The 17,737-nt window shown below is 59.4% G+C and overlaps 2 protein-coding genes across 4 annotated transcripts in view; both read right to left on the bottom strand.

Annotated features, from left to right (window-relative positions):
* LLGL1 (LLGL scribble cell polarity complex component 1) overlaps positions 1-17,737 on the bottom strand; it is a 48,622-nt gene that overhangs the window by 11,471 nt on the left and 19,414 nt on the right. For 2 of the 3 annotated variants that reach the window (XM_068699608.1, XM_068699610.1), the window contains exon 2: positions 585-779. In XM_068699608.1, coding sequence (XP_068555709.1) covers positions 585-665 — 81 coding nt within the window. In that variant the 5' untranslated portion in view covers positions 666-779. Of the gene's footprint in view, positions 1-584; positions 884-17,737 lie in introns of those variants that run through there. The other variant, XM_068699609.1, reaches the window with a different exon arrangement.
* ALKBH5 (alkB homolog 5, RNA demethylase) lies at positions 2,714-17,171 on the bottom strand. Its single transcript, XM_068698932.1, has 5 exons — positions 16,810-17,171; positions 15,194-15,992; positions 11,018-11,098; positions 8,333-8,488; positions 2,714-6,760 (listed from the first exon to the last, which is right to left on the bottom strand). Exons 2-5 carry the CDS (start codon positions 15,919-15,921, stop codon positions 6,577-6,579), a joined length of 1,149 nt encoding a protein of 382 aa, XP_068555033.1. The 5' UTR covers positions 15,922-15,992; positions 16,810-17,171; the 3' UTR covers positions 2,714-6,576.

Genomic DNA, 17,737 nt, shown 5'->3' with positions numbered 1-17,737 from the left:
CTGGGGTTTGAAGGATGGGGGTGTCCCCAAAATGCGCCCCCCCCCCCCAGCATCAACGGGGACACCCCGGGGGGCTCCGTCCCCAGCGGGGGACACCGGGTTTGGGGTCACAAAGCGCCCCCCTAAACCTTACCGGGGACATTTTTGGGGTGTCCCCCCCCCGGTGAGCATCCTCAGCCCCCCCAGAGCCTCCTTGGGACCCCCACCGGGGATATGGGGGGGGGGCAGCACCGGGGATGCTCCGGGGGCTGCACGGTGCTGGGGGGGGTCCCAAAACCAGGGGGGTCCCCAAAAACCGGGAGGACCCCAAAAACCGGGGGGACCCCAAAAAAAAACGGTGGGGGGGGGAGGAGGGGGAGGAGGGACCCCGGTAACACCGGGGGGGGGGTCCCGGTACCGGCACCCAGCAGCCAGGGGGGACCCTGGGGGGGGCTCCGCGCTCCCGGTGCTGGATGGGGGGGCCCGGGGGGGTCCCGGTTGGGTATGGGGGGGGGTCCCGGGGCTATGGGGGGGGTCCCGGTGGTCCCGGGGGATACGGGGGGGGTCCCGGTTCCCGGTTCCCGCCCCCCCGGTGCCCCCCTCACCTTGCTGAAGGCGAACAGGTCGTGGCGGAGCCGTTCCCGGTGCGGGTCCGCTCCCTGCCGCCGGAACCGAAACTTCATCATGGTGCTGCCGGTACCGGGAGGGGCTCCCCGGTAACACCGGCACCGAGTACGGGGCGCTACCGAGCCCCCAATACCCCCGAGCCCGGATCCCCCCCCGGACCCCAAATCCCGGCCAGCGAGCTCCCGGTGCCCCCTCCCCCGCCCCTCCCCCCCCCTCCCGGTCCCGAGCGCCTCGCGCCGAGCCCGGGCAGGCACCGCCGGGGCGGGGCGGGACGCGGGCCTTGACTGACAGCTGCCTCCGCCAATCAGCGCCCGTTCAGCACGCCGGGAGCCTCTTCGCCCCGCCCCGCCGCGCTGCGCGTGCGCTCCTCGCCTCCCTCCCCCTCTCGCCGCGCGGGGGATGCTGGGGGTTGTAGTTTTTTGCCTCAGGGACTTTTATGTGTGTGGGTTTTTTTAACTCTTTTTTTCGTTTTTTTTTTGGTCGTAGAGCTCCAGGGTTGGGGGGGGGGGGGAGAGGGGGTACCCTGAGGCTGCACATATTGCTCATGGGGTGTTGTGGGTACAGGGCTCCATCACATATAGGGTGATGGAGCTGTGAGGCAGCTGTGGGGTGACCCCATAACATGGGGATCCCCAAAACTTGGGGTCCCATATCGCAGGGATCCTCATAATGTGGGGTCCCATAATGAGGGGATCCCCAAAACTTGGGATCCCATAACATGGGGTCCCTAAAACTTGGGGTCCCATAATATGGGAATCCCCATAATGTGAGATCCCATATTGCAGGGATCCCCATAATGTGGGGTCCCATAACGTGGGTATCCCCATAACTTTGGGTCCCATAATGCAGGGATCCCCATAACTTGGGGTCTTATAACACGGGGATCCCCGTAACCTGGGGTCCCCTATTGCGGGGATCCCGATAACCTGGGATCCCATATCACAGGGATCCTCATAATGTGGGGTCCCATAATGAGGGGATCCCTAAAACTTGGGGTCCCATAATATGGGGAACCCCCAAACTTGGGGTCCCATAATGTAGGGATCCTCATAATTTGGGATCCCATATCGCAGGGATCCCCATAATGTGGGGTCCCATAACATGGGTATCCCCATAACTTTGGGTCCCATAATGCAGGGATCCTCATAACTTGGGGTCCCATATTGCGGGGATCCCCAAAACTTGGGGTCCCATATTGCGGGGATCCTGATAACCTGGGGTCCCATAATGTGGGAATCCCCAAAACTTGGGGTCCCAAAACACGTGGATCCCCATAACTTATGGCAGCCTCATAATTTGGGGTCCCGTACCAGTTTCACACCCACATCCCATCTTCGTGGCCCCACAGCCCGGCTGTATCAACCGGGGGCCGCACCACACGCCTCCAGCAATGGGGTGGGGACGCACGGGGAGCACCCCACAGAGAAACCGGGGCCCCAGCACCCTGCCCCAAACGCCGCGGGTGACTCAGGCGAGCGCCCGTCCCCACGCAGGGCAGGGCGTCCCCTCCCTGCTGACTAAGGCCTGGTGCACGGACACCGCCGGGCCCTCCTCCGGGGCATCCCGCCTCCATTTCCTTCCTCATCCCTTTCCTTGGGGTCACCCCTCACGGGGGGTTTGAAGATGAGGAGGAGGAGGAAGGCCGCCATGGCAGGCCCCACGCAGCCATCCCCGCACGCCCATCTCCCTCTTGCGGGAGGAAGGCGCAGGGCAGGGCGGGCGAGGCCGAAGCACGGGGGTGCAGCACCCCGGGGTGATAAAACACCAAACCACGGCCACCGAGGTGGCAACCCCAACCCTAAAACAGGGCCAGGAGGATGGGGACATCTTCACCGAGCCACAGCCACCAAGGCGACAACCCCGGCCCTAAAACAGGGCCAGGAGGACGGGGACATCTTCACCGCTTGCTCCGCAGCAAACCGGATTTTTTTGGGGATGGGAGCTCGTGCTGCAGCCCCGTGCCGGTTTCTAGGGCAGCACACAAATCCCCCCGGAGCCCGAATTTCCCTTTTTTTAGAATTTCTAAGCTTTTTCCCTCACCCCACAGCCAGGCAGCGAGCCCGGCTGTGCCCCCCTCCAGCCCCCCCAGCACACAGGCAGGCCGAGCGATGCTTTCTGCTTTTATTCAATTAATGCAGCAATCTATACAAGAAAAATAATAATAATAATAATAATAATTAATAATGAAACCAATGAAATTCCAAACCCTGACAGTGAAGAACCAAATTCTTCCGAAGAATCGACCGGAATTAAAAGTTTTTTCCCCCCCCGCGCCGGACTGTACATAAAATAATCTCTGCTCCATTTACAGCGTTTCACACAGTTACTTCTCGTCTCTCAAACTTCAGAACTGTACAACTTTGTTTACAAACCACGCTTTTTCCTAGGAAAAGCTGACGGAAAAAAATATTGCCACTTTGTTTTTTTATTTTTTTTTATTTTATTTGTAACAAAAAAAAATTAGAATATTTAAAAAAATAATAATAAAAGAAATTAAAGTCAGCCAGAACTTGAATTGTGGGCAGGGGTGTGGGAAGGAGCAGAGATGCGCTCCTCAGCTCCAGGTTTCTCCTCCCCAGGAAAGGGAAGGTGTTGGGAACACCAAAGAGGGGGTCTGGACATCGGGGCCGGGCTCAGAGCCCCCCTCCAGGATGTTCCCAACTTTGGGTTGGGGCTCGGACACCCCCAAGGATGAAGGAAGGAGCCGGCAGCCCCACACCCCGAAATCCCTCCTGGGATGACGGTGTCGGGGTTGGGCCAGTGTGGGGCTGGAGGTGGCAACCTGGGGCTTCCCTGCTGGAGGCTGGTTGTGGGGTTTGTGGGGACCTGCTCCCTGATCCGCCACCCCATCCCCGGGCCAGCTCCCCTCTCCCTGCCCCCAAATCTCTCCTTTTCTCCCAGGGGACAGGCCGAGCCCACGCAACCAACTCAAGAAGTCTTCTCCGGATGCAGGCAAGAGCAGCGAACCCAAATTCCTCCCTTGGCAGAAGGGACAGCGCCCACCTCCCTCTCCTCCGTTCTCGGGGTCTGGGCTGTGGGTTTGGGGTGTGTGGGGCCGTCGGGGCGCACGCAGCCGTACTGAGCAGGATACACAAGGACACGCTGCGGGTGATGGAGAGGAGCACGGAGCCAAACGAGGGGAACAAAGCCAAAGGGGGTCAGGCCAGGGAACGAGCCCATCCCACGGAGAGGATGGGGAGAAATTTCGCCTTTTTTTTTCGCCTGACCCGAAGTCCGCACGCAGCCACGACAAAGAGGAGTTGGGCACAGCAGCATTTTGGAGCCACAGTTTTACCAAACGGGGCACAGTAAAGGATTTGGACAGCTGGATCCGTGCGAAAAGAAATGCGTCTTCTGGTTTCAGATCAAGGTTTTACCCCGACGTTGTTCAGTGCAAAAAAAAGAGTTAAAAACCCACATTATCTACACATGTACAACCGCGTGTATAGAAAATGTCTGTACAAGGGGGAGAGACGGGCTGCCTGCGCGCTGGGAACTCCTCGCCCACGAGATTTTAGGGGTCAGACGGGGGGTGGTGGTGGAGCCCCAAGCAGGCAGCTCGGAGACTCGAAGCGAAACGGAGCAGGGGAGGGACCCCGGGGAGGGGCTGCAGCGCCGGCTCGGACCCACGGCACAGAAATGGGGTGGGGGGAACGGGAGGGCAGAGCTCCCGGAGATGGCATGCGGGAACACCAGAACCCGAGGGGGCAGGAGGGCTGCCCGTGCCCCTACAGACTGCACGGGGATGAGGTGATGAAGTGAGACCTCGGGGTGCCTCATTCGGGTTTCAGAGGACATAAACCTCGTCCCACGGGAGTCACGGTGGTCCCACAGCTTGGGGAAGGAGCCCCGGGGAGGGAAGTTGCCCTCGTTGGGAGCTGAGACAGCGGAGGAAGGAATGGGTGATGCAGAGGTAGGCGTAAAATGGGGAGGGGGGGCAGCAGGCTGCGCAGAACGGGGACCTTGGGCGATGCCAGCAGCACGAGCAGCACAGCCAAACACCACAGAGGGCACGGGGCACGTCCAGGGTGAATTCAGGAAGAATTGGGAGCAGCCGTGCCCAGGCATCCCGCGGGCAGGTCTCTGGCTTGCTGAAGATGCCAGCCACCAAGAGGAGAAGAGATCGCTGCTCCCTGCAGGGAATGCCAAGCTCTCCAGAACGGGGTTTTGCAGCAAGCTAAGAAGGCAAGGAACGCTTTCAAATGCTCAAAACGTGAAATTTCAGCGGGTCAGAGCGATGCTGAAGGTGACAGCGACCTCCTGGGCACTGCCACGGCTGCCAGCCCCAGCGGTGTCCCCAAGGACAGGCAGGGAAGGGAACGGACACCAAGACCCCGATGGCAGCAAACGTGCTGGATTGTTAAGGAACAGCGCCCGTTTTTTTGTGTTTTTTTGTTTTTTTTTTTGACTGGGAGCTCCTCAAGACAGCAGCAAACGGGTTTCAAAATATATTACATCTTTTTATTGCCAAGCGTGCGGACCATGAAGTGTGGGGGGAACGCGGCGCTCCGGAAAAACTACAGCTTGAGGGGCGGGCAAAGCGGTAAAAATTTTAAAAAGAAGACTGCTCCTTACGATCTGCCAACACTGGGGTTCGAAAGAATCAACCGGAGGAAGTTCCTTAAAAGCAGGGCTCTAAATACGGCGTTGGGCCCCCGATTTGGAAGGCGCCCAGGCTGGGAGAAGATGAGGAAGGAGGCAGAGCTCCTAGCGTTACCTCCCCGGGGCCACGCGCCTGCTGCTGCTCAGCATTTCCCCTGGCAGCCCCAAACCCCCCAGCCCCAGGACAGGCAGAGGGAGGAGCAGGGTGTGGGTGGGTTATTTCTGATGAGTTATTTCTGACGAGTTATTTCTGATGAGTTATTTCTGATGAACGCACTGCCCCAGAGCCAGCCTCGGAGGGTGGACGGAGCGCAGCCGAGGTGCCCGGCTCCCCGGCAGCCCCCTGCCAGCTCCTCTCCCCGCACCCAGCAGGGGCAGGGTGTTATAAAGCAGCTCGCCACGCTGCCAGGAGGCAGAGGAGAGCTTTTATTAGGGGACCCCAAGCCCAGCATCCTCACAAGCACACCCCACGCCCGCTCCTCTTTGCTGTCCCCAGGACGCAGCGCGCACTCGGTGCCGATGCTGCAGCCCCCGGGCTCCACCACGGACCTCAGGGCGATGCTGGCCTCCGTGAAATCAGCCAAATTTTCTCCCTCCTCAACCAAAAAACCCGGCAGGGAGAAGCCAGGGGTAAGCACATTCTTCTCGGAGAGGGCAGCCCCGGGGACGCGAGGCCGTGAGCCCAAGCTGGCTCGGGAAGAGGGACCGGAAAGAAAAAACCTACGGCATTTAAAACTGGTACTAAAGTGCAACACAAATGTCCTAAACCCTTTGTAATCAACGCAGTAAGAGGGGTCTGCAAAGCTCCAAACTTCCAGTTACTGCAGGGCACACTCTTAAAACACAACCCAACGACAACTAGGTAACAGCAGACCGAGGAGCCCCTTTGGTGAAGCAAGGAATACGAGGCCACCACAGCGAAATTTCAGCTCCTGGGGTCTAACATCATATTTAGAACATTTGGAAAGGAAGTTAAAGCGAAAACGAAAAAAAAATAAAACAACAAAAAAAAATAAAACAAAAATACAATTCTTGAATCTCGCGCAACGAAACAGTTAAACTTTTTTTGGTGTTTTCAACAGAAATCCCAACAGACAGCCTGGCATCACTTTATCTGCTTCCTAAGGGAGAGATGCCCGTCTGACCCATGACTCAGGCCACCGCGTGCACTGGACACGTTCCATCCTCACATATGTCTCAGCATTCCTCCATTCATAAAAACAAATCGCTAGATCCTTCCTGTTTACTCTTCAGCCTGAAAGGAAAAACCAAAACTGAAGCTAGATGGAAGATAGCCAGAGGGAGGAGAAAGTTTTCACAGACTGGAGGCCAATCTCAGCAGCTCCATGAGCCCGGAAAGTGCATTCCTCAGTGTCGCCTCATTTTAACTTTCCTGGCCGGGCTGCCGTCCTCCTCCTCCTCATCACAGTCCTCCGTGTACTCGTAAGACCTTCGCCAATAGTTCTCGGAGCTGAAGTTGCTCCGTCTCCTATGTTTTGGTAAGAGGACCGAGCGCCTGTTCTCCTCTTTATCCATTTCTAGAATCCGTGGCCTATGGAAAGAGAGAGGGAGGGAGGGAGAGAGGGAGTGAGAACACGTCCGGAACGGGATCGAAGCGCTCCTGGTGTGGACACCATCTGGATTTCTGCATGCTTTGAGCACCGTGAGTGATTTTTTCCACCCTGCTTTCCTGGTGCTCCGCTCCGGGTTCTCGGCAGAGCAGGAGCAGCTCGCCAAGCTGCACGTCCCACGGAAAGGCTGGGAATTTGGCTCTGAGTGGTGCGAGCCCTTCGCCTCCAAACAGCCTGGCTGCCCCTCTTTAGGTGCAGCCCCTAACCCCGTGGGGTCTGGGCCCTCCAGAGGGGTCTCTCTGCCCTCCAGAGGGGCTGTGAGGATTAAACCACAGCTCCGAGCTCCCGTGTCCTCCTGCTGTGCTCTCCAGCATCAGCACAACGCAGTCAGTTCTTGTAGGAAGCTGCCCCTGCGCTCAGCTCACAGCAGGGCCGTGCTGGCAGGATTTTATCCCAGTTTATTTTATCCTAGGTGTCAACCGAGTTCCTCTCTGACAGATGCTGCTGCCTGTGCTATTCACCTACATTACGCTGGAGTCTTTTAGGCTAAAAGGAGAGAAAAACACGTTTTTGGTACCCGCCTGCTGCAGGGGTCTGTGCCGAGCCTGCTCTCCAGTGAGGTGTCTTCTCCTTCAATCAGCCTTTCGCCTTTTTTCCACCAGATTTGCCCTGCACAATCCCTGCTCTGATCACACACAGCCCGCTGCAGGCTCGTTTCGCTCGGTGATCAATGTGCCCAGTCATCCTGAGCCCTGCTGAATGAACGCTGCTCGTAAACACGCCGTCCCCACCCTGCTCCTTCAGCAGGACAGGTTGAAACACGGGCTGGGACCGCACAGCAGCCGAGCCCCACCACCTTTGGGATCTGCACGAGGTGCAGAGAATGCCCTATCAATTCCTGGGAGGCTCGGGAGGCAGATAAGAGCAGGAAGGCCAGCTGGCAGGCTGGCTATCACTCCTGGCTATCAGCACAGACGCGTGAGCAAGGTGGTGTTTGAGGGGAGCCTCGCCGCAGAGCTCGAGCTGTCTGCAGCCTCAGCAAGGAGCTCTTGTAGGTCAGGCTGAGGCACCCACGCAGTCTGGTTGCACGCACAAATACACACAGCTCCGGAACCGAAAGAGATCCGAGAAGCTTCCCAAAGAGTCCTTTCCCCTGCCCAGCTCTCACGTTCTCTCCGACTGCTCTCGTGATGCACTTTACCACGGCTGCGCGCAGGTTGCTCGGCAATGGAGGTCAAAAATAATTAGCTGCAGGGAAACTATTGTTCTGAATGACTGCGTTATCAAGAGGCAGGCAAATCTATTGCTTCTTCATTATGCCACTCACCGGATAAACAATGTAAGCTGCTTACAGCCGGGGCTTAGCCTCTGCAAGCCTCGGAGGAACGAATAAAGCAACGTGCTCTGATAGAACAGATCTGCGTGCCACGGGAAGCACCTGGCAAAGAGGTGCGAGCCAGGATGCTCTGAGTGTGCCTACAACCTTTCATCAGAGGCCAGGAGCCTCGGAGGTTCAGTGGCCAGCTCCTTGCTCCCCGGAGAGCCCAACCTACCTGTGAGCAGCATCGGGGTCTGCTTTGCGATGGGACCGCTTGGGTTTCAGGATCTGGTCCCTGTTGTTTCCCGACAGGCGGTCGGAGGCATAACCTGGTGGCAACACAGAGCTACCCAGCGATTTTGTTTCCAATCGAGGGGCATCTAGCCTCGTTCTGCAAATTAAAAAAGAAAAAAAAAAGTAGTATTTGCAAGGAGTTTCTACAGAATTGGTACAGGAGACGTTTGTCCTAGATGCACTGCAGCAGAACCCTCAATCCCTGCCACACAGCTCCAGAAAAGGGTCAGGATGGTTACACTCAAAGGCAGAACAAGCTGCAGTTCTCTTGCACTTGATGTTTTAATTTTTAACCTTTACTGCATTGGTCAGAAGACAGAGAAAGGTTTAGGGGTCAGCGAAGCCACGAGGTGAGGCTGGGAGGACAGGAGGGGCGCTGAGCTCCCTGCAATCCCAGTGACGGGGCATTGAGAGGAGGTGCTGGGATCACGGTGACTCCTCCACAACTCGCAGCTCCAGTTCAGCCACCTGGGAGATGCACGGAAAGATCCATCACCACCTCCACCAGTAACAACCCAGTAACAACCCAGTAACAGCCGCTGCTCTCTGGAAACTCCCTCCTCTCTCTGAGCTCTCCTGTGACGGTGCTGTCACCACCTCCCAGTGCTGTGCAGTTACTGGCAGCCACTTAAAAGCGCTCCAGAAATCAATTTCAAAACAGAACGAAGCCTAGGAATTGGGAAAGAGTGCTAAAAGGTGGTGCCAGGGCTCCAGGGTGCCGATTTCGGGAGGATCCGTGCGTGTTTCTGGACAGAAAGGCACCCTGGCGCTGCTGCTGCAGCCTCCCTCCACAGGATTAGGGGTGAACACCAAAATTGGGCTTTGGGAAAGGAAGGGGAGCAGCATTGTGTGTCCCCTGCTGTGCAGCTTCAGCTTTTCAGGCAGGTTTTTTAGGCAGCTGCTGCCAGGCTGGAGCCTGCACTCGTCTGCAAAGCCATCCTGAGCTGTTCACAGCTCCGGGACTGGAGCCAGGCCAGCCAGAGCTCCAAAAGCATTGCGGCTCCTGCCCCGGACACCTTGGGAGATTTATTTCAAATTAAACATATTTCAGATATAACAACTGCAGGCCTGCAATTCAAAACCCACTAAACGCACTGCGAGGGTCGGAGAGCACCAGCCACGCTGCGCCACCACGGAGGCGAGCTGCAGGAGCAGGCACCAGGAGGTAAAACCACCACAGCTGCACCAAAACGGGCAGCAAATTACCCAGCAAAGCTCAGGCTGAATAAAATAACTCCCAGCTCTCTACACACGGCTGCGGGAGCCCTGTAAAAGGACTTCCAAGCCCCGCTCGAGGAGGTCTCGCTTCTCCCCCTACCTCCCAGCTGCCCTCTGGCAGCAGCTCAGGAAATCCAGAGCATGGCTCCACTCCTTCCTCCACTCAGAGTGCTCCCAAAACCCACCAGCCCTGCACTCTGAGGAGCAGGAAACACCGTAAATACCATCCCCCTGCAGCTCTCCAGGGCTCCTGACCTACTTGGGAACCGCGCCGCTCTCAGGCGTGCCGAAAAAGCCGGCCACTTCCCCGGCACGCACGGCTTTGTCCTGCCACTGCCAGCAAAAAAACACCCCCGGAGCCACGTGCCCAGAGCGAAGGCAAGAAGGGATCCAGATTCTGGAGCCCAGCACGCTCTGGCAGCCAAATATCCCAAAATTTCCCAGCTCCTGGATGCAGTTTTTACGCTGCGATGCGCCCGCAGGGTACGCGAGCCCTCTGGCAAGCTGCGGGCTGCTGCCTCTCCCCAGGAAGGAGGCAAAGAGGAGTTGTACGAGGTCAGGGGCTGCTCCCAAACCTCGCGTGCCAGCAGCAGAGGCGGTTTTCCTGCTTGCATAACTCCCTGGTGCAGCCTGCACCCGCTGCAGCTCAGGGCGCAGCCTTTGGTGGATGCACCCCGCGTATCCACCGGGGCTGCTCAGCCCCACGGAGATCACCCAAAAATAATCACCGAGGGGTTTTATCTGGGTGAACAGCACCCAAGCCACGAGCATTTCCACTTACAAACACTTCTTGACAGAGGAATTGCTGTTAGTAACTTCTAAGGCAGGGTAAACGTGGGTCCACGCGGTGCACACACGTTTTTTAGCCCTCTAGTAAAAGGAATTGATACAAAAAGGTCGTTTCTGGGTAGAGGAGAAGGTGACACTGGGGGTTTTGGGGAGGTTCCCCCACAATTATTTCCTGAAACAGCAGCGCCTGGCTTCCCAGCTCCCAGAACCGGTCACTAAATTCAACACCAGCACCTCCACTCCCTCATCCCCAGGAGCTGAGAGCCCTGCTACCAAGAAATCCCTCTCCTTTATGGATGATTCTTCAGCAGCAGCTTCAAAGCTCTGCCCAGGGAACTTCTGCACGTGGCTATGGGATGCTCAGACACCTGCACACGCAGCCCGGAGCACGGGAATTTGAGATCCCAGCTGCTTGGAGCTGGGCACCCAACAAAATCCAGCCCGGAACAGCGCCTGCAAACGGGCAGCGAGACCTAAAAAATTTAAGATCGACCCAGCGCATCACCAAGCAAGGCTTTTTTTTTTGTGAAAGCGTTGCTTTAAAAAAAATCACAGCATTTTAAATCACCATTTGTGATTTAAGAAAATCACAGCAGCAGCCCGGGGCTCCAACACTTACTTGCGAAGGATGATGACAGCTCTCCTCTCCTTGATGTCCTGCGGTCGGATGCAGTGCGTGATTTCGTCGGCTGCGTACCCGCTGACAACAGAAAGAGAAAGGCTCTGTGAGAAAGGCAGAGGGCAGGGGCAAAAAGCGGCTGCAACAACAAATTTTGGCCACTTGGTTCCCAAATTCCACCACGAATTACTCCCCCAAACACACCGTTCCCCAGCAAACTGCCAGAAAGGAAGAAACTTCAAGGAAATTGCACCAGTCAGGCCTTTTTCTTTTAAATTTAGACTCATTTTTTTTTTAGCACGCACCAGAGAAAATGCCACCTGCCAGCACATCACGAAGTGAGTCGCGTTGAAAAGGAGTTTCCGGAGCGTAAATTCAGCTCGTTTGTTTACGGGAGCTTTACCAAGAGAGCAGATCACAGCAGAAGGCAAATCACCAAATCACCGCGTGGCTTTCTCGTGTGCCTCCATCCCCGGGGATGGTCAGAGCCTGCTCCTGGAGCCTCCCCAGGGCTCGCAGGTGGGTTCCAGCCCCAATTAATGTGTTAGGGGAGGTGGGGGGCACACTGAGGGCCAGGTGCCCCAGGAGCTGTGTGCTTCATCCCCACCTCATGGGCACGGGACTTGCAACAGGCAGGGTTTTTTTTTTTCCTTGTGGCTGTTTCTGTTGCTCGGCACCATGCCTGGAGCCCAGCGCAGCGTGCGAGATCGCAGCCTCAGGGGTGGAGGTGAGGTGATGGAGAGCAGCCAGCACACCTGCGGGTGAGCACCCACCCTGCTGGGAGCACCACGAGCTTGTCTCAGCCCTCGCATGGGTGCTAACGAGCTGGGCTGGGCGCTGGGCATGCCCCCTACCTGCTGCTGCCACAGTGTCTGTGCCCAAGAGCCTTCCAGAGTCCGGCACAGCAAAGGAGACTCAAAACGCCTCCCAAAATAGCTGAGAAAGGCAGGGAGGTGTTGGGGTGAAGGCGTTGGGATCTCAGGGAGCCAGCACGCCCCTGCTCTAGGTTAATAACCCCGCAAAGAGCTCACGGAGCCTCCCCGGGAGCGGATCCACGCGGCTGTGGATCCACAAAGCGGTGCCGGAGGCCACCGCGGCGCTTCCCAGGGGCAGGGGTTTGGCTTCCAAGGCAGCCACAGCACGCCCTGCCTCGCACCATGGCTACAGAGCGTTTCATGTGGGATGCCAGAGCCCGAGCTCAGCGTTTCCTTCCCTCGGAGGAGCCTCAGCTCCCCCTGCTCGCCCTCGGCACGGCCGGGGAGCCGCCGTGCGCACCCCCCTGCCACGAGGCTGCAGCAGCCGGTGAATTTGGGATGCTCGGGGGATAACACAGAGCCTGGTCTCCTCCAGGGCCAGGATGGGATTTCCTTTCTCTGGTTACTCACCCAGCCACTCGCCTGGAAGCGCACACCTCTCACCTGGAGACTGCTCGGAGGAGGGAGCTGGGGGGCTGAGAACTGAGCGGTTGGAGAGGGGCTGCTGGGGGCCCCCCCTGCCCTTTAGGGTGCTGCAGAATCGTGCAGCATCATGCAAAGGGGCTTTAATAATGCTCCGTTATATTCCAGGGATCTCATAATATCCCCCACGCTAACATTTGGCTCAGCACATCCTCACCGGGCAACCCTGATGCCCCACTGGGGAGGGAGAACTCAGCCTGCACCTCGCCACGTCCCGAGATGCGCCCTGCACACCCCTCCAGCACGGGATGTGCACGGGAACTGCTCATAAACAGAACAAGAATATTTTTTAGTGGTTCTGCTTGGTGCCAGCATGAATTTCTCACCCATTCCCTGCCCCTATCACATCCCGGTGACGGCCAAGGGACAGACACTGGAACAAGACACCCCCAAGAACATCCGTGGTGCAGGTGGTTTTTATTTTCTCCCCTAACCGTTTGTCCAAACCCCGCTCCCGGGCAGACAGGTCAATCCCCCATCTCCTCCCCAGCACTCCTGCGGATTGATGCTTATCAAATTATCAAATTCCTTTCTTTTTTTTAAAACAGGGGGGAAAAAATAAATCAGGGGGCTGGGGCTGGGTCCTCCGAGGGCAAATCAGCACCGGGGAGGTGACCGGAGAGAAAATACCTTGCTGGAGGAGCATGGGGCCAGGCAGACGGCCTCCAGGTGGCTCAGCTTTTGTCCTGCTGGTGAGGAGAGCCCCCGTTCCTCCCCAAAAAGTCTTTGCGAGGACATTTTTCCAACCCTAACCTCTCATTTGGGGTGTGAAGGTTTTACAGCTCGAGTTTGAGGCCAGTGCAGGATCTGCAAGGAGCCTCACACCAAACACTTGAGCCTGGCGCAGAGTTTAACTGGGAGCATCCCCACAATTGGGAAAAACCCGAGCGAAGCAGAACATCGAGGGCAGGACGCGGGGAAAGCCCCTCTGGAGGGCACGGGGTGGCTGCGAGGCTGGGGAAGGGATGAGCAGAGCTGGGATGGGGAGCAGGACACACGGGGGCTTTGGGGACAGATGGAGGAAGAGGGGGGGAAGGAGGAACCCGGCGGCTTCCCCGTGAGCCTCACGGTTTCCACAGGGTACCCACGGCTTCCCCGGGAAGGAGGCCCCTGACCCGGCAGGGTTTGAATCCCAAATATCACAGGCACGCTGCTTCTGTCTCCGCCGTTTCCCTATCTCCAGGGCAACTGCTTGCTGCGAGGAGAGAGAGGAGCTGGCTCCACTGGAAACTGCACCCCGAGACCCCCACCGAGACCCCCACGTCCTCCTTCTCCTCTCCCGGATCCCATCACCCTGCACCCCTTGGCAGAATCTCCCTTTGGTGAGTGCCATCTGCCCAAATTTTGCCCAAATTGCAAAAATCCCATTTTTAGAGGCTGTTATTTGGTGGAAAGCAGAACAGCCCAGCACCTAACCCAGCACCCAACGCCATCCTGGGGTCAGGAGGAACCCAACCTTCCCCTGCAGGCACCAAAACCTCTTCGTTCGCTTTGTAGGATCGCTCCAGGGAACCCCGCACGGCGCAGAATGGCTCTGGGAGCCCCGAGCCAGCTCCTTCCCGGCGGATTTTTAGGGACAAAAACCCACGATTGGGTTGTGGGGGAGCAGAGCGAACCCCTCTCCCTCGACCCTCCTCTGCTTGAGCCCCGACCCTGCTCCGGATGGGAATTGGGGAATTTTCCTGCGGGTTTTGGCTACCCGGGCAGGGAAATTCAAGCAGAAAGTTCTGCCGCCCGCGGTAAGCGGACACGCCGCTCCGGGATCAAATCCCTCTGACCTCTGCCCTTCTCCTGCCCCGGCCACGCTCCCTGGGGGAACAAGAAAATGTTTTTTTAGCCTCGGGGGAGCCTTTCCTGCTGGCGCGGATCCTCCCGCAGCCTGGCTCCAAAGCTGCTGAGCTACGGGAGTTACCTGAGCTGGGGGGGACCCGTTAATGTTTGTGCAGTTTTCCCCGGATGAAAGCTCCAAGAAATCCCGGCCATAATTACCGGGATGCCCCCGGACACCATGGGGAGGGGGAAAATTCCTTAATTCCTCCCCGTGCCCCGCGGCGATCGCTTCCCGAGCGGAGACACGGGGTTGTGTTATGAGCAGGGAGCCCTAAAACCCACCCAGGCTGTTCACCAGTCCCCAAAAAAAGACAAAAAACACCAAAAACCACCCCAAATTGGTAGCTCCGAGTGCTGTTGGCACAGCCCGAGCCGTCCCCGCTCCTGGCAGCGAGCACTCTGACCTTCAGGACGTGGCGACGAGGCTGGGGATGTGGCCACGAGGGGCCGGCGGCACCGGCAACCCCGGCACCGACCCTTTAAGCACGGGAACGAGGAGCACGAGGGCTCCACGTGCCCACCGGGAGGTGATGGGGGGGGGTGAAGGAGGAGACGTTTGGCAGCCCCAAAACGGCGCCCGGCTGCGTGACCTTGGGCAGGGTCATTTCACCTCCCTGGGGACAGCCCCAAATTGGGGGCTGCGCCGCGTCCCCGCCGTCCCCATCCCACAGGAGCTCCCCGTTGGCAGCCTGGGGAGCAAATAACTCCGGATCCCATCTCCTCCCCGATAGGATCACCCCAAAATATCATCCCACCCGCAGCACCGGGCACCCCCAGCCCCATCATCCCATTGCCCAGGGACCCCGCGTGCCCGCAGGGTGCCAAAAAAAAAGCTCGGCCACCAGCGGGGCGCACGTCCCCGTGGTTTTTGGGGTCGGCGAGGCGTTACCTGAGCACCGTGACGCTGCCCCTCTTGACGGGCAGGAAGAGGACGGGCTCCGACACCCTGATGGGTTTGAACTGGAACTTGCAGCCGAAGCAGAGCGCCGAGTCGCTGAAAAAGGAGACGGAGACGATGGGCCTCTCGAAAATATGGATGGGGTCGACGTGGGAGACGATGCAGCCCCCCGGCTGGTAATCGTTGATCACGGCGCTGTTGACGAAACCCTCGGGGATCACCCGGTGCTCCACCAGCTTCCTGATCACCAGGTCGTGCACCCACTCGGGGATGGCATCCACCTCTCCCCGCGGGTACAACCTCTCCTGCCCGGGCCCCCTCCTTTGCAGCTGCGAGCCGTAGGTGTAACCCTCCCCGAAAAAATATTTATTACGCAGAGGCGCCCGGTCCACCGTGTGCTCCTTGTAGAGCCCTTTCTCCGCCCGGGACACCACGTCCTCGATCCGTGCCTCGATTTTGGCGCATTCCTCGGCGCTGAAGAGGCGAAGCTGCCGGATGCCGCTCTTCACCTTGCGGGCTTCCTCCTCTTCCTCCTTCTGCTGCTGCTGCTGCTGCTCCTCGTAGTCGCTGGGCTCCGAGGCCGAGTCCTCGTGGTAACGCCGCTTGCGTTCGTAGGGTGGGGGCTCCACGGGGGGGTCCCGTGGCCCTTTAGGGTTGTCCCGGTAAGGCAGCATGGACTTGAGCTTCTCCCGCAGGTCGGTGTAGCCGCTGCCGGCCATGGCCGTGGCCCCCCCGTCACCGCCCCGCTGCCGCCGGGGACGCGCAGCCGCTGCTCATGGCACCCGCCGGCCTGCGGGGAGGGAGGCAAAAAACAAATTTGGGGGGTTAGAGGGGAAATCGGGAGGTTTTGGGACCCCCCCGGGTGTGCGTTGTGTGGAGGAGGGTTATAGGGGTTTGTGCTGGAGGGGTTGGGGGGGGTACTGGGGTTGGGATTTGGGGGTTTGGGGTGGGGTGGGGGCACTGGGAGGGTACTGGGAGTATGGGGAGATACTGGGGGGGAAATTGGGGCTACAGGGGGGTTACTGGGGGGTACTGGGAGGGGTACCGGGGGTATGGGGGGGGGGGACTGGGGGGAAAACCAGGGGTATGGGGGGGTACTGGGAGGTGTACAGGGGGTATGGAGGGTAATGGGGGGGGTATCAGGGGCTATAAGGGGGGGGTTACTGGGGTCCATGGGGGGGTTATTGGGGGGCATAAGGGGTAGGGGAGTGTTACTGGGAGTATGGGGAGCGTACCGGGGCACATGGGGGGGTTACTGGGGGTATGGGGAGGTGTGTGGGGGGTACTGGGAGGTATGGAGGGGGTGGGACCGGGGGTAGAGGGGGGGGATTAGGGGTTATCGGGGGGGGTCTAGGGGGTCTGGGGGTTACCGGGGGGGTATAGGGGGGTCTAAGGGAGTTACCGGGGGGGCTATAGGGGGTCTGGGGGTTACCGGGGGGTGCTACCGGGGGTCTAGGGGGTTACCGGGGGGGTATTAGGGGCTACCGGGGGGGATACAGGGAGTCTAGGGGGGTTACCGGGGGATATTGGGGGGTCTGGGGGTTCCCGGGGAGTTCCCGGGGGGTTCCCGGTGGTCCCAGCCGCCCCCTCCCTCCCCCTCAACTCACGGCCGAGCCCGGCAGCGACGGTAACGGGCGGCGGTAACGGCGGCTCCGCGACGAAACGACGCCAACGACGAGAAACCGGTAACGGGCGGAGGGCTAACGGCGAGGCCCGAAGCTCCCCCGGGGCCACAGCTCAAGCGGCGGCGGCGGCGGCGGCCCCGGTTCGGTGCCGTGCCCGGCCCGCTCCCATGGCGGAGGGGCCCGGGGGGGGGCACCGGGACCGGGACCGTGAGGGGAGGGGAAGGGGGGGGGAGGGGGCCCGGGGGTCGCGCGCAGCCGTTCCCGCGGCGCGAGCGGCGCCTACGTCACCAGCCCGACATCCCCGGGCCGCCGCGGGGCCCCGCCCCCTCGCTCTTTCCGGTCCCGCGCATGCGCGCTCGCGGCGGGTGAAGCCGCCGCCCTTCTCTCTCTCGCCCTTTTCGCTGCCCTTACCCGGCACGCCCTTCTTCCGCCCTCACGCCGAAAAGGGGAGGAGGGGATTGGTCGAGAGGGGGAAAGGGGAGGGATGGGGAAGGGGGAGGAGGGAGGTGATTGGGTGGTGAGCGCGGGGGCCTCGCGGGTGCTGAGGGTGGGAGGGGAGTGGGGGTGGGGGTGGCCGTGGAGGTGCCTGAAGGGAGAGCCCGCCCCCCCCTCCTCAAGGGGGGAGGGGAAATTGAGGGAGGGGTGGGGGGTTAGGGGGGGAAAGGGGAATTAGGGGGAGTGGGGGATAAAGGGGGGATGTGGCGGGTTGGGGGGGGGAATGGGGGGTAGAGGAGGGGTGGGGGGATGGGAGGGATTAGGGGGAATTGGGGGGGATTGGGAGGGATTGGGGGGGATTAGGGGGGTCTGGGGGATTAGGGGGAATTGGGGGGGGATTGGGGGGAATTGGGGAGGGGGGTGGGGAGGATCTGGGGGTGGTCGGGGGGGATAAAGGGGGGATCGGGGGTTCTGG

The sequence above is a fragment of the Anas acuta genome, chromosome 15, assembly GCF_963932015.1.
Source record: "Anas acuta chromosome 15, bAnaAcu1.1, whole genome shotgun sequence".
Taxonomy (NCBI): Eukaryota; Metazoa; Chordata; class Aves; order Anseriformes; family Anatidae; genus Anas; species Anas acuta.
Note: the sequence above shows the minus strand (reverse complement) of the source record. Positions and strands in the feature narration are given on the sequence as shown.